Below are 15,097 nucleotides of genomic sequence, written 5' to 3' on the forward strand. Positions count from 1 at the left end.
CACCACGACGCCAGACGTCACTGGTCACCACGACGCCAGGCGTCACTGGTCACCACGACGCCAGGCGTCACTGGTCACCACGACGCCAGGCGTCACTGGTCACCACGACGCCTGGCGTCACTGGTCACCACGACGCCTGGCGTCACTGGTCACCACGACGCCTGGCGTCACTGGTCACCACGACGCCTGGCGTCACTGGTCACCAAGACGCCTGTCGTCACTGGTCACCACGACGCCTGGCGTCACTGGTCACCACGACGCCTGGCGTCACTGGTCACCACGACGCCTGGCGTCACTGGTCACCACGACGCCTGGCGTCACTGGTCACCACGACGCCTGGCGTCACTGGTCACCACGACGCCTGGCGTCACTGGTCACCACGACGCCAGACGTCACTGGTCACCACGACGCCTGGCGTCACTGGTCACCACGACGCCTGGCGTCACTGGTCACCACGACGCCAGACGTCACTGGTCACCACGACGCCTGGCGTCACTGGTCACCACGACGCCTGGCGTCACTGGTCACCACGACGCCTGGCGTCACTGGTCACCACGACGCCTGGCGTCACTGGTCACCACGACGCCTGGCGTCACTGGTCACCACGACGCCTGGCGTCACTGGTCACCACGACGCCAGACGTCACTGGTCACTACGACGCCTGGCGTCACTGGTCACCACGACGCCTGGCGTCACTGGTCACCACGACGCCTGGCGTCACTTGTCACCACGACGTCTGGCGTCACTGGTCACCACGACGCCAGGCTCTCTCTCTCTCCCTCTGTCTCTCTCCAGGCGTCACTGGAGTGGCGCCAGTGACGCCTGGAGAGAGAGGAAGGGAGGGGAGAGAGAGAATGTTGAGGAGGAAGGAAGGAGAGCAGTCACAAACCTCCTGTAAATAGGTTTCTTGTGGAGTGGAAGCTGCGGTGATTGCCCCGTGTCAGGTGACGGGGTGCCGGCAGGTCTAGTGAGGAGGGCAGCACCCACACGCCCCGGGCCACCACCTACCACAGACAGGCGTCTTGCGTTACCGTCGTAAATGGCTTAATGACGGGAAAATCTCAGGCAATCCCGTCAATTACGCCCGGGCCTGTCCCTGCCCGTCAATACCCGTCACAAAGGGCCGTCAAGAGCCCGTCGCTGGCTATTGTTATCAGACAGGAAACACCGCCCTCACCACTTTTTCCTCAGTTCCGTTTTCTGTTGTTGGTGGAGGTGGTGTTCGTCGGGAGCCCTCGGACCAACTGCTGTCCTGGCCCTCGCTTGAGTGCTCAAGACCATCTTGTGGTCTTATATTTTCCATCTGTTGTTCTACTTTCCGGGCCCGGCCTCCCAGGCTCCACTTACGGTAACTTGGTCCAACAGGTTGTTGCTTAAAGCAGCCAGTAGCAGACAGCTGCTATGGGCTGCATCCTGGGCATGCGCGCGCGCGCGCGTGTACTCACCTAGTTGTACTTGCAGGGGTTGAGCTCTGCTCTTTCAGCCCGACTCTCAACTGTCAATCAGTCAACTGTAACTAACTACTTACTAATTTTTTTATTTTTTTCCACACATACACACAGACACACACACACACTCTTCCCGGGGAAGTGTGTGTGTGTGTGTGTGTGTGTGTGTGTGTGTGTGTGTGTGTGTGTGTGTGTGTGTGTGTGTGTGCGTGTGTGTGTCACCTTAATTGTGCTCACCTTGTTGGGCGTGCAGGACTAAACATCTGTTATTGGGCCTCGCCTCTTCAGCTGCCCGACCAAACTAGATTCCAATCACAAATATATTTCAATCTATGTATGGTACTGGCCTCAACTACGTCCTCCTCTAATTCATCCAATGTACTCACCCTTAGCCTACTCCCCCTTGTCCTGCTGTTACACTTGGTAAACAGCTCATCCTTATCTGCTGTCAGCCCATTACCACCATATATATCGCAATCATGTCTGCTCTTATCCGTCTCTTCTATCTAACGCCGTAAGATCTATCGTCTTCAGTCTTTCCTCGTACTCAAGTTGTGGTAAGTCATGTGGCACATCTCTCAACCCTCTCGAGTCTTATATTGTGCTTCTGTATATACCAGTTCCATGCTGGCGCTGCATACTCTTGTAGCAGTCTCACGTAGTCTGTGAACAGTGCCCTAAATGCCTCCTTGTCCATATTTCTGAGAGCTTCTCTGATGGTTTAATAACTTTGCATATGCCGGTGATGTGATTAGGGTGACATGTGCCGCTGGGGACAGGCTCTGTGTTAGGTCTGCTTCTGAATTCATTTTCTGTTCAGATTCCTGGATGTGTCTTCTCCTCAGTGTGGAGTGTTCTAACTGTCTCGTTGTGTTGTACCACACTCTTGCGTACCTTATATTTGCTTGGGTTAAAGTCAAGCAGCCATCTTTCAGACTTTTCCTGGAATTTCATTGCAGAAGTTGAATTGGAACGTCTGTCCATGCAGTCCGCCGCTGGTATACCTCTTCCATCCTAATTAACTGAGTCTTTAAGTTCATTATGACAGGTATTCCTTTGGCCATTCCACTGCTCTTGTTACTCAAGCATATTTCTCGAACTTAATGGAACCTTTCATTAAAGACCTCACATATTTCCATGCCGTTTTCTGCCAGTTATTCATCATTGTCACCATTCCGTCTTAACACTTGGTCAGTCACATCAGTGTGACGCCTTCCGCTTGTGCAACAGTCTCGGTTGCTCACTAACTATGGATGCGATGCCAGTTGTATATTTCCTTTCTGTTCCTGTTTTAATTCTTGTATATTTCTTTATGGTTTTCTCTACAGCTACGTAGCTACTACACATAAGGGGCATAACTGGCCGACCCCTCACAGTGTTCAAGAGAGAACTGGATAAGCACCTCCAAAGGATACCTGATCAACCAGGCTGTGACTCATACGTCAGGCTGCGAGCAGCCGCGTCCAACAGCCTGGTTGATCAGTCCGGCAACAAGGAGGCCTGGTCGACGACCGGGCCGCGGGGATGCTAAGCCCCAGAAGCACCTCAAGGTAACCTCAAGGTAAGGTACGTCTATTATATGTAGCACTGATACGGTTGAGCAACCTAAGTTGCTGGTGAATGTGTTCTCGGTAAGTTCCTATCATTCAAGTTCTCACTCTTAATCTTCTCATAGCAGCTTGATAGCCAATTGATAGCAGCTTGATAACATCGTAACACAGGTGATTGATAGCAATTTGGCAGCACACTGATAGCAGCTTGTTTAAAGAGTAATGTCATCGTGATAGCAGCTCCCACAATAACATTATTAAAATAATCACCGATAAAAATGATGTCCAATGACGTAACTTGTACAGCAAGATCACGATGTCTTCCGCTGACGATGTCCACAACACACGATACTAACAACCCAACAACCCAGACTGTGACTGATTAAGGCCACTACCTGTGTCATGTTTGTGTCCCTCCTGTGTAGTGTTTGTGTGTCCCTCCTGTGTGATGTGTGTGTGTCCCTCCTGTGTAGTGTTTGTGTGTCCCTCCTGTGTGATGTGTGTGTGTCCCTCCTGTGTAGTGTTTGTGTGTCCCTCCTGTGTGATGTGTGTGTGTCCCTCCTGTGTAGTGTTTGTGTCCCTCCTGTGTAGTGTTTGTGTGTCCCTCCTGTGAGATGTTTGTGTGTGTGGCTCCTGTGTGATGTGTGTGTGTCCCTCCTGTGTAGTGTTTGTGTGGCTCCTGTGTGATGTGTGTGTGTGTGGCTCCTGTGTGATGTGTGTGTGTCCCTCCTGTGTGATGTGTGTGTGTGGCTCCTGTGTGATGTTTGTGTGTGTGGCTCCTGTGTGATGTGTTTGTGTGTCCCTCCTGTGTAGTGTTTGTGTGGCTCCTGTGTGATGTGTGTGTGTCCCTCCTGTGTAGTGTTTGTGTGGCTCCTGTGTGATGTGTGTGTGTCCCTCCTGTGTGATGTGTGTGTGTGGCTCCTGTGTGATGTTTGTGTGTGTGGCTCCTGTGTGATGTGTTTGTGTGTCCCTCCTGTGTGATGTGTGTGTGTGTGGCTCCTGTGCAGTGTTTGTGAGTGGCTCCTGTGTGATGTGTGTGTGTGGCTCCTGTGTGATGTTTGTGTGTGTGGCTCCTGTGTCATGTGTGTGTCCCTCCTGTGTAGTGTTTGTGTGTCCCTCCTGTGTGATGTGTGTGTGTGGCTCCTGTGTGATGTGTGTGTGTGGCTCCTGTGTGATGTTTGTGTGTGGCTCCTGTGTGATGTTTGTGTGTCCCTCCTGTGTAGTGTTTGTGTGTCCCTCCTGTGTGATGTGTGTGTGTCCCTCCTGTGTGATGTGTGTGTGTCCCTCCTGTGTGATGTGTGTGTGTGGCTCCTGTGTGATGTTTGTGTGTCCCTCCTGTGTAGTGTTTGTGTGGCTCCTGTGTGATGTTTGTGTGTCCCTCCTGTGTGATGTGTGTGTGTGGCTCCTGTGTGATGTTTGTGTGTCCCTCCTGTGTGATGTGTGTGTGTGGCTCCTGTGTGATGTTTGTGTGTCCCTCCTGTGTGATGTGTGTGTGTGTGGCTCCTGTGTGATGTGTGTGTGTCCCTCCTGTGTGATGTGTGTGTGTGTGGCTCCTGTGTGATGTGTGTGTGTGTGGCTCCTGTGTGATGTGTGTGTGTGTGGCTCCTGTGTGATGTGTGTGTGTGTGGCTCCTGTGTGATGTGTGTGTGTGTGGCTCCTGTGTGATGTGTGTGTGTGGCTCCTGTGTGATGTTTGTGTGTCCCTCCTGTGTGATGTGTGTGTGTGTGGCTCCTGTGTGATGTGTGTGTGTGTGGCTCCTGTGTGATGTGTGTGTGTGTGGCTCCTGTGTGATGTGTGTGTGTGTGGCTCCTGTGTGATGTGTGTGTGTGGCTCCTGTGTGATGTGTGTGTGTGTGGCTCCTGTGCAGTGTTTGTGAGTGGCTCCTGTGTGATGTGTGTGTGTGTGGCTCCTGTGTGATGTGTGTGTGTGGCTCCTGTGTGATGTGTGTGTGTGGCTCCTGTGTGATGTGTGTGTGTGTGGCTCCTGTGTGATGTGTGTGTGTGGCTCCTGTGCAGTGTTTGTGAGTGGCTCCTGTGTGATGTTTGTGTCCCTCCTGTGTAGTGTTTGTGTGGCTCCTGTGTGATGTTTGTGTGTCCCTCCTGTGTGATGTGTGTGTGTGTGGCTCCTGTGCAGTGTTTGTGAGTGGCTCCTGTGTGATGTGTGTGTGTGTGGCTCCTGTGTGATGTGTGTGTGTGGCTCCTGTGTGATGTGTGTGTGTGGCTCCTGTGTGATGTGTGTGTGTGTGGCTCCTGTGTGATGTGTGTGTGTGGCTCCTGTGTGATGTGTGTGAGTGGCTCCTGTGTGATGTGTGTGTGTGTGGCTCCTGTGTGATGTTTGTGTGTGTGGCTCCTGTGTGATGTGTGTGTGTGGCTCCTGTGTGATGTGTGTGTGTGTGGCTCCTGTGTGATGTTTGTGGCTCCTGTGTAGTGTTTGTGGCTCCTGTGTGATGTGTGTGTGTGTGGCTCCTGTGTGATGTTTGTGGCTCCTGTGTAGTGTTTGTGGCTCCTGTGTAATGTGTGTGTGTGGCTCCTGTGTGATGTTTGTGGCTCCTGTGTAGTGTTTGTGGCTCCTGTGTGATGTGTGTGTGTGTGGCTCCTGTGTGATGTGTGTGTGTGTGGCTCCTGTGTGATGTTTGTGGCTCTTGTGTAGTGTTTGTGGCTCCTGTGTGATGTGTGTGTGTGGCTCCTGTGTGGCTCCTGTGTGATGTTTGTGTGTGTGGCTCCTGTGTGATGTTTGTGGCTCCTGTGTAGTGTTTGTGGCTCCTGTGTAGTGTTTGTGTCACTCCTGTGTAGTGTTTGTGTCACTCCTGTGTAGTGTTTGTGTCACTCCTGTGTAGTGTTTGTGTCACTCCTGTGTAGTGTTTGTGTCACTCCTGTGTAGTGTTTGTGTCACTCCTGTGTGATGTGTGTGTGTGGCTCCTGTGTGATGTGTGTGTGTGGCTCCTGTGTCATGTTTGTACGATTTATGTATAATATACAACTGGTCATATGATGTATAACCATGATGTATAAGCATGATGTATAACCATGATGTATAACCATGAATATATCTACATTTCTCTACCGTCCCCAACCCCTTGGGCTGGACGGTAGAGCGACGGTCTCGCTTCATGCAAGTCGGCGTTCAATCCCCGACCGTCCAAGTGGTTGGGCACCATTCCTTACCCCCATCCAATCCCAAATACTTATCCTGACCCCTTCCAAGTGCTATATAGTCGTAAAGGATTGGCGCTTTCTCCTGATAATTCCTTCCTTTACACGTGGGTACATGTGTACAGCTGTAGCCGCGGGTACACGTGTACAGCTGTAGCCGCGGGTACACGTGTACTGCTGTAGCCGCGGGTACACGTGTACTGCTGTAGCCGCGGGTACACGTGTACTGCTGTAGCGGCGGGTACACGTGTACTGCTGTAGCCGCGGGTACACGTGTACTGCTGTAGCGGCGGGTACACGTGTACTGCTGTAGCCGCGGGTACACGTGTACTGCTGTAGCGGCGGGTACACGTGTACTGCTGTAGCCGCGGGTACACGTGTACTGCTGTAGCCGCGGGTACACGTGTATTGCTGTAGCGGCGGGTACACGTGTTCAGCTGTAGCCGCGGGTACACGTGTACTGCTGTAGCGGCGGGTACACGTGTACAGCTGTAGCCGCGGGTACACGTGTACTGCTGAAGCCGCGGGTACACGTGTACTGCTGTAGCCGCGGGTACACGTGTACTGCTGTAGCCGCGGGTACACGTGTACTGCTGTAGCCGCGGGTACACGTGTACTGCTGTAGCCGCGGGTACACGTGTACTGCTGTAGCCGCGGGTACACGTGTATTGCTGTAGCGGCGGGTACACGTGTTCAGCTGTAGCCGCGGGTACACGTGTACTGCTGTAGCGGCGGGTACACGTGTACAGCTGTAGCCGCGGGTACACGTGTACTGCTGTAGCCGCGGGTACACGTGTACTGCTGTAGCCGCGGGTACACGTGTACTGCTGTAGCCGCGGGTACACGTGTACTGTTGTAGCCGCGGGTACACGTGTACTGCTGTAGCCGCGGGTACACGTGTACTGCTGTAGCCGCGGGTACACGTGTACTGCTGTGCCGCGGGTACACGTGTACTGCTGAAGCCGCGGGTACACGTGTACAGCTGTAGCGGCGGGTACACGTGTACTGCTGTAGCCGCGGGTACACGTGTACTGCTGTAGCCGCGGGTACACGTGTACTGCTGTAGCCGCGGGTACACGTGTACTGCTGTAGCCGCGGGTACAGCTGTACAGCTGTAGCGGCGGGTACACGTGTACTGCTGTGCCGCGGGTACACGTGTACTGCTGAAGCCGCGGGTACACGTGTACAGCTGTAGCGGCGGGTACACGTGTACTGCTGTAGCCGCGGGTACACGTGTACAGCTGTAGCCGCGGGTACACGTGTACTGCTGTAGCCGCGGGTACACGTGTACTGCTGTAGCCGCGGGTACACGTGTACAGCTGTAGCGGCGGGTACACGTGTACTGCTGTAGCCGCGGGTACACGTGTACAGCTGTAGCCGCGGGTACAGCTGTACTACAAGTACAGTCTGGGGAGACGCAACACCGAGTGATGTCAACTTCCGGCCTGTCAACAATGTCTCTTCAAATCTGTTCTCTTCTCTTTATTTGTATTACTTCTGTCTTTCCCCTCCGCCGTCCCCTCTCTCGGCTCCTTTTGACCCCTCAGGCAGAACACCGCCCCTCCACCCCTCCAGGGTGTTCCCCTCCCCCTTCCCCGTCCCCGCCCTGTCTCCCACACACACACACACACACACACACACACACACACACACACACACACACACACACACACACACACACACACACACACACACACACAGTAGTTGACAAATGTAATGCACTAGGCAGTGATGTGATGGAGGCTGACTCCATACACAGTTTCAAATGTAGATATGATTGAGTCCAGTAGGCTCAGGAATCTGTACACCAGTTGATTGACAGTTGAGAGGCGGGACCAAAGAGTCAGAGCTCAATCCCCGCAAGCACAAATAGGTGAGTACACTTTATTTAAGGGGCCTCGCGGCTGAGTGGACAGCCTTCGGGAAGTTATAATCCTAAGGGCCCGGGGTCGATTCCCCGGTCGAAGCGGAAACAAATGGGCAGAGTTTCTTTTACCTTGATGCATCTGTTCACCAAGCAGTAAAGAGGTACCTGGGAGTTAGACACCTGGAGCATACCTGTAGAGGGTTACAAGTGTTCTACTTCCCGGGCCCGGCCTCCCAGGCTCCACTTACGGTAACTTGGTCCAACAGGTTGTTGCTTAAAGCGGCCCGTAGCAGACAGCTGCTATGGGCCGCATCCTGGGCATGCGCGCGCGTGTGTACTCACCTGGTTGTGCTTGCGGTAGGTGAGCTCTGGCTCTTTGGTCCCGCCTCTCAACTGTCAATCAACTGGTGTACAGGTTCTTGAGCCTATTGGGCTCTATCATGTCTACATTTGAAACTGTGTATGGAGTCAACCTCCACCACATCACTTCCTAGTGCATTTCATCTGTTAACTACTCTGACACTGAAAAAGTTCTTTCTAACGTCCCTGTAGCTCATTTGGGTACTAAGTTTCCACTTGTGCCCTCTTGTTCGTGTTCCACCCGTGCTAAAGATGACGGATCTCCCAATCCTGAGCACTCCAGTTGCAAACTCTGTGAGCAGGAACTACGGCACGATCTCCCGCACTACATCACTGAATGCCCAGTTATTAGACCTTTCAGACCAGTTGGCATGAGGTACCTGGAGCTTTGCAATTACTTTATTCACTCTCGTATTCTTGAAGATATCCTCACAGTATACCCCAAATTTGCCAGTGCAGGCTACTAAACATATGGCTCTGTATGACTAACCATCCTGCGAGATGGGGACTTTTATTACCACTACTGCCTTACTCTTGTGTTGATGATATCCTCATAATGCACCCAGAGTCTGCCAGTGCAGACTGCCTATCACGTGCCTCTGTATGACTAACCATCTTGTAGATCCGGTCGTAGATCAGGTCTTTCTATGGGCTACAGAAAATAATATGGTGTTTAACGAAGATAAGTTCCAGCTCATGCGCTATGGAAAAAATGAAAATATAAAAACGGAAACCACGTACAAAACTCAGGCAAATCATAACATAGAACGAATAGGCAATGTAAAGGATCTGGGTGTACTCATGTCGGAAGACCTTACCTTTAAAGAACACAATAAAGTAGCCGTCACAACTGCAAGAAAAATGACAGGTTGGATAACAAGAACTTTTCACACTAGAGATGCTATACCGATGATGATACTTTTCAAAACGCTTGTGCTCTCTAGAGTGGAGTACTGCTGCACAATGACAGCCCCTTTCAAAGCTGGAGAAATTGCTGACCTGGAGAGCGTGCAGAGATCCTTTACTGCTAGAATCCACTCAGTAAAACATCTAAACTATTGGGACCGACTAAAGAGCCTAAATCTGTACTCCCTTGAGCGCAGGCGGGAGAGATACATAATAATTTACACGTGGAAAATAGTAGAGGGGCTGGTCCCAAACCTGCACACAGAAATAACATCATATGAAACCAGAAGACATGGCAGGATGTGCAGAATATCCCCGTTGAAAAGCAGAGGTGCAACAGGTACTCTAAGAGAAAACTATCAACATCAGAGGCCCGAGACTGTTCAACACGCTTCCACTACACATAAGGGACATAACTAGCCGACCCCTCACAGTGTTCAAGAGAGAACTGGATAAGCACCTCCAAAGGATACCTGATCAACCAGGCTGTGACTCATACGTCAGGCTGCGAGCAGCCGCGTCCAACAGCCTGGTTCATCAGTCCGGCAACCAGGATGCCTGGTCGACGACCGGGCCGCGGGGACGCTAAGCCCCGGAAGCACCTCAAGGTAACCTCAAGGTAAGGTATCCTGCGAGATGGGGACTTTTATTACCACTGCTACCTTATTCACTCTTGTGTTGTTATCCTCAAAATGCATCCAGAGTCTGCCAGTGCAGACCGCTTATCACATGCCTCTGTATGACTAACCATCCTGTGTGATGGGGATTTTTTTAGCATCACCTAGTTAGCTTTTTGACACACTGTACTCCACTTCATATAGTCTAGGGCAGCTGCACTAATACAGATGTACCTCATGTATTAATAATAATAAAAAAGTGCTAAAGAGTTTGTCTGTCCACCCTGTCAATTTTGAGAATTTTGTAGGTGGTTATCATGTCTCCTCTTACTCTTCTTACTCTTGTTTATGTGCGTAAAATCCTTTACTTGTACTCACCTAGTTGAGCTTGCAGGGTCGATCACCTACTCTGAAGCTCCGCCTGTCGACAATCATTAGGTGATCAGTCCCTGCAAAAAAAAAAAAAATGTTGATCAAGTTTACATTTGAAGTTATGTATCGAATCTGCTTCGACAACTTCCTCATCTAGTTCCACTTATTTACGACTATTGTCCAACCACTTGGGCTGGACGGTAGAGCGACGGTCTCGCTTCAAGTAGGTCGGCTTTCAATCCCAGACCGTTATCCCATCCCAAATCCTTATCCTGATCCCTTCTCAATGTTATATAGTGGTAATGGCTTGGAGCTTTCCCCTGATAATTATCTATATCTTGGACTGAAAAAAAATTCTTGCCAACATCCCTGTTGCTCGTCTGTGTTTCCTGTTTCCAAAAATGGCGTCTCGTTGTACTGTTCCTTGATATATCTACTTTGTCAGTCCTCCTAAGTATCTTGTACGTAGTTATCATGTCTGCCCTGTTGCTGCTTTTCTGCACTATAGTGACGAACAGTTCCCTTGGTCTTTCTTGATAGCTCAGTTCCCTTACCTCAAGAATGAGCCTTGTTGCATATTTTATAGTTTTGTTTTGTTCTTCTTTAAGTAGGGGTTCCATGCCGGGGCAGCATAATAATGGTTATCACAGAGGATGTAAACAGCGCTCGAAATGGACAGTTGTCCAAGTTGCTGTAGATTATCGGGCATGACATATGGAGCCCTCGTTAGTCTATCGCGTGTCTATGGTGATAGATCTCCAGTTATGTCCACTCCTAAGTCCACTTTTTCAGAGGTTGGAAGTTGCCTTCCCTTCCTCCTGTACTGTACACCAGGTCTTCTTGCTCCAGCTCCTATCCTCATAACCTTGTATTTGTCAGGGTTAAAGTCTAGTAGCCAGTTCTCAGACCATCTCTGCAGATTGTCTAGGTTATTTGGTAATGGTTTCCAATCCTCGTCAGTTGTGATTCGTCTCATAAGCTTAGCATCGTCCGTAAACATGGATAAGAATGAGCTTACTTCGCCTGTCAGATAGTTTACATATATTAGGAACAGAATGGGCCCTAGTACCGACCCTTGAGGCACTCCACTCGTTACCTCTCTCTCTATTCTGACAACTCTCCTCTCACCATGACTCTTTGCCTTCTTCCTGATAGGTACTCCTTCACCCACTATAGTACTTTTCCTGATACATCAGCCTGTTTCTCGAGCTTGATTAGGCGGTGCTTGTGAGGAACAGTGCCAAAAGGTTTCTAGCAATCCAGGAAAATTCAACCTGCCAAGCCTTCTCTATCATGTTTAATATTTACCAGGAATAACACCTGTACCGGATGCTCAAGCGAAGGAGAAAACACCTTCAGTGGCACAGAGACGGAGAGAAAATACCTTCAGTGGCACAGAGACGGAGAGAAAACACCTTCAGTGGCACAGAGACGGAGAGAAAACACCTTCAGTGGCACAGAGACGGAGAGAAAACACCTTCAGTGGCACAGAGACGGAAAGAAAACACCTTCAGTGGCACAGAGACGGAGAGAAAACACCTTCAGTGGCACAGAGACGGAAAGAAAACACCTTCAGTGGCACAGGAACTTAGAAAACACGTGCAGTGATCTAGCAGTCGCTAGAAAAACACCTACACTGGTCTTAGGACCAGGGGAAGAGAGGGGGTAGTAGAGCACCACCCCCAGGGGACCTGCCGGCGTCCCTGGCCAGGTGTTCACAATGTGGCAGGCAAAGGGACAGTCTCATGGAAAAGAGGAAGGAGGAATAGGAGAGAGAAGGGAAGATGGAGGGGGAGGGGAGAGCTGTATGGAACGGGGGAGGGAAATGGGTGGAACAAGTGGGGGGGGGGCGAGGAATTTGTTATGAGGGGGGGGGGGGTCTAAAGAAGATGGTCAGGTCAGAGAAAAAGTTTAGAAATGGGAAGTATAGTATGAGTTATGATAGCCGGCGGGCTGCCGCCTTGCTGACACGGTGTGCTCCCCTAGTTGTGCTTACGGCGGTTGAGCTTCAGCTCTTTGCCTCCGGTGTGTGTGTGTGTGTGTGTGTGTGTGTGTGTGGTGTGTGTGGTGTGTGTGGTGTGTGTGGTGTGTGTGTGGTGTGTGTGGTGTGTGTGTGTGTGTGTGTGGTGTGTGTGTGTGTGTGTGTGTGGTGTGTGTGGTGTGTGTGTGGTGTGTGTGTGTGTGTGTGTGTGTGTGTGTGTGTGTGTGTGTGTGTGGTGTGTGTGGTGTGTGTGGTGTGTGTGTGGTGTGTGTGTGTGTGTGTGTGGTGTGTGTGGTGTGTGTGTGTGTGTGAGGTGTGTGTGAGGTGTGTGTGAGGTGTGTGTGAGGTGTGTGTGTGTGTGTGTGTGTGTGTGTGTGTGTGTGTGTGTGTGTGTGTGTGTGAGGTGTGTGTGAGGTGTGTGTGAGGTGTGTGTGAGGTGTGTGTGAGGTGTGTGTGAGGTGTGTGTGTGTGTGTGTGTGTGTGTGTGTGTGTGTGTGTGTGTGTGTGTGTGTGTGTGTGTGTGTGTGAGGTGTGTGTGAGGTGTGTGTGAGGTGTGTGTGAGGTGTGTGTGAGGTGTGTGTGTGTGTGTGTGTGTGTGTGTGTGTGTGTGTGTGTGTGTGTGTGTGTGTGTGGTGTGTGTGTGTGTGGTGTGTGTGGTGTGTGGTGTGTGTGGTGTGTGTGTGTGTGTGTGAGGTGTGTGTGAGGTGTGTGTGAGGTGTGTGTGTGTGTGTGTGTGTGTGTGTGTGTGTGTGTGTGTGTGTGTGTGTGTGTGTGTGTGTGTGTGTGTGTGTGTGTGTGTGTGTGTGGTGTGTGTGTGTGTGTACTCACCTAATTGTACTCACCTAATTGTGCTTGCGGGGGTTGAGCTCTGGCTCTTTGGTCCCGCCTCTCAACCGTCAATCAACTGGTGTACAGATTCCTGAGCCTATTGGGCTCTATCATATCTACATTTGAAACTGTGAATGGAGTCAGCCTCCACCACATCACTTCCTAATGCATTCCATTTGCTAACTACTCTGACACTGAAAAAGTTCTTTCTAACGTCTCTGTGGCTCATTTGGGTACTCAGCTTCCACCTGTGTCCCCTTGTTCGCGTCCCACCAGTGTTGAAAAGTTCATCCTTGTTTACCCGGTCGATTCCCCTGAGGATTTTGTAGGTTGTGATCATGTCCCCCCTTACTCTTCTGTCTTCCAGTGTCGTGAGGTGCATTTCCCGCAGCCTTTCCTCATAACTCATGCCTCTTAGTTCTGGGACTAGTCTAGTAGCATACCTTTGGACTTTTTCCAGCTTCGTCTTGTGCTTGACAAGGTACGGGCTCCATGCTGGGGCCGCATACTCCAGGATTGGTCTTACATATGTGGTGTACAAGATTCTGAATGATTCCTTACACAGGTTCCTGAACGCCGTTCTGATGTTAGCCAGCCTCGCATATGCCGCAGACGTTATTCTCTTTATGTGGGCTTCAGGAGACAGGTTTGGTGTGATATCAACTCCTAGATCTTTCTCTCTGTCTGTTTCATTAAGTACTTCATCTCCTATTCTGTATCCTGTGCCTGGCCTCCTGTTTCCACTGCCTAGTTTCATTACTTTGCATTTACTCGGGTTGAACTTCAACAGCCATTTGTTGGACCATTCACTCAGTCTATCAAGGTCATCTTGTAGCCTCCTACTATCATCCTCTGTTTCAATCCTCCTCATAATTTTTGCATCGTCGGCAAACATTGAGAGGAACGAATCTATACCCTCTGGGAGATCATTTACATATACCAGAAACAGTATAGGTCCAAGGACTGACCCCTGCGGGACTCCACTTGTGACGTCTCGCCAATCTGAGACCTCACCCCTCACACAGACTCGTTGTCTCCTGTTGCTTAGGTATTCCTCTATCCACCGGAGTACCTTCCCTCTCACTCCAGCCTGCATCTCCAACTTTCGCACTAGCCTCTTGTGTGGCACTGTATCAAAGGCTTTCTGACAATCCAAAAATATGCAGTCTGCCCACCCTTCTCTTTCTTGCCTTATTTTTGTTGCCTGGTCGTAGAATTCAAGTAACCCTGTGAGGCAGGACCTGCCATCCCTGAACCCATGTTGATGCTGTGTGTGTGTGTGTGTGTGTGTGTGTGTGTGTGTGTGTGTGTGTGTGTGTGTGTGTGTGTGTGTGTGTACTCACCTAGTTGTGTCTGCAGGATCGAGCATTGACTCTTGGATCCCGCCTTTCGAGCATCGGTTGTTTACAGCAATGACTCCTGTCCCATTTCCCTATCATACCTAGTTTTAAAATTATGAATAGTATTTGCTTCCACAACCTGTTCCTGAAGTGCATTCCATTTCCCCACTACTCTCACGCTAAAAGAAAACATCCTAACATCTCTGTGACTCATCTGAGTTTCAAGCTTCCATCCATGTCCTCTCGTTCTGTTACTATTCCGTGTGAACATTTCGTCTATGTCCACTCTGTTAATCCCTCTGAGTATCTTATACGTTCCTATCATGTCCCCCCTCTCCCTTCTTCTTTCTAGTGTCGTAAGGCACAGTTCCCTCAGGCGCTCCTCATACCCCATCCCTCGTAGCTCTGGGACGAGTCTCGTTGCAAACCTCTGAACCTTTTCCAGTTTCATTATATGCTTCTTCAGATGGGGACTCCATGATGAGGCGGCATACTCTAAGACTGGCCTTACGTAGGCAGTGTAAAGCGCCCTAAATGCCTCCTTACTTAGGTTTCTGAATGATGTTCTAACTTTTGCCAGTGTAGAGTACGCTGCTGTCGTTATCCTATTAATATGTGCCTCAGGAGATAGATTAGGTGTTACGTCCACCCCCAGGTCTCTTTCACGCGTCGTTAC

The 15,097-nt window shown here is 50.6% G+C and overlaps 1 protein-coding gene across 1 annotated transcript in view; it reads left to right on the plus strand.

The window, feature by feature from the left end:
- The window catches only part of LOC138365255 (uro-adherence factor A-like), a 34,811-nt gene extending 32,014 nt beyond the window's left edge, over positions 1-2,797 (plus strand). Inside the window, exon 4 of the mRNA XM_069325526.1 lies at positions 2,777-2,797. Within this exon, the coding sequence (XP_069181627.1) occupies positions 2,777-2,797 (21 nt within the window). The remainder of the gene's footprint in view (positions 1-2,776) is intronic.
- Positions 2,798-15,097: the final 12,300 nt, after the last annotated feature.

Source organism: Procambarus clarkii, chromosome 16, assembly GCF_040958095.1.
Source record: "Procambarus clarkii isolate CNS0578487 chromosome 16, FALCON_Pclarkii_2.0, whole genome shotgun sequence".
Lineage (NCBI taxonomy): Eukaryota > Metazoa > Arthropoda > Malacostraca > Decapoda > Cambaridae > Procambarus > Procambarus clarkii.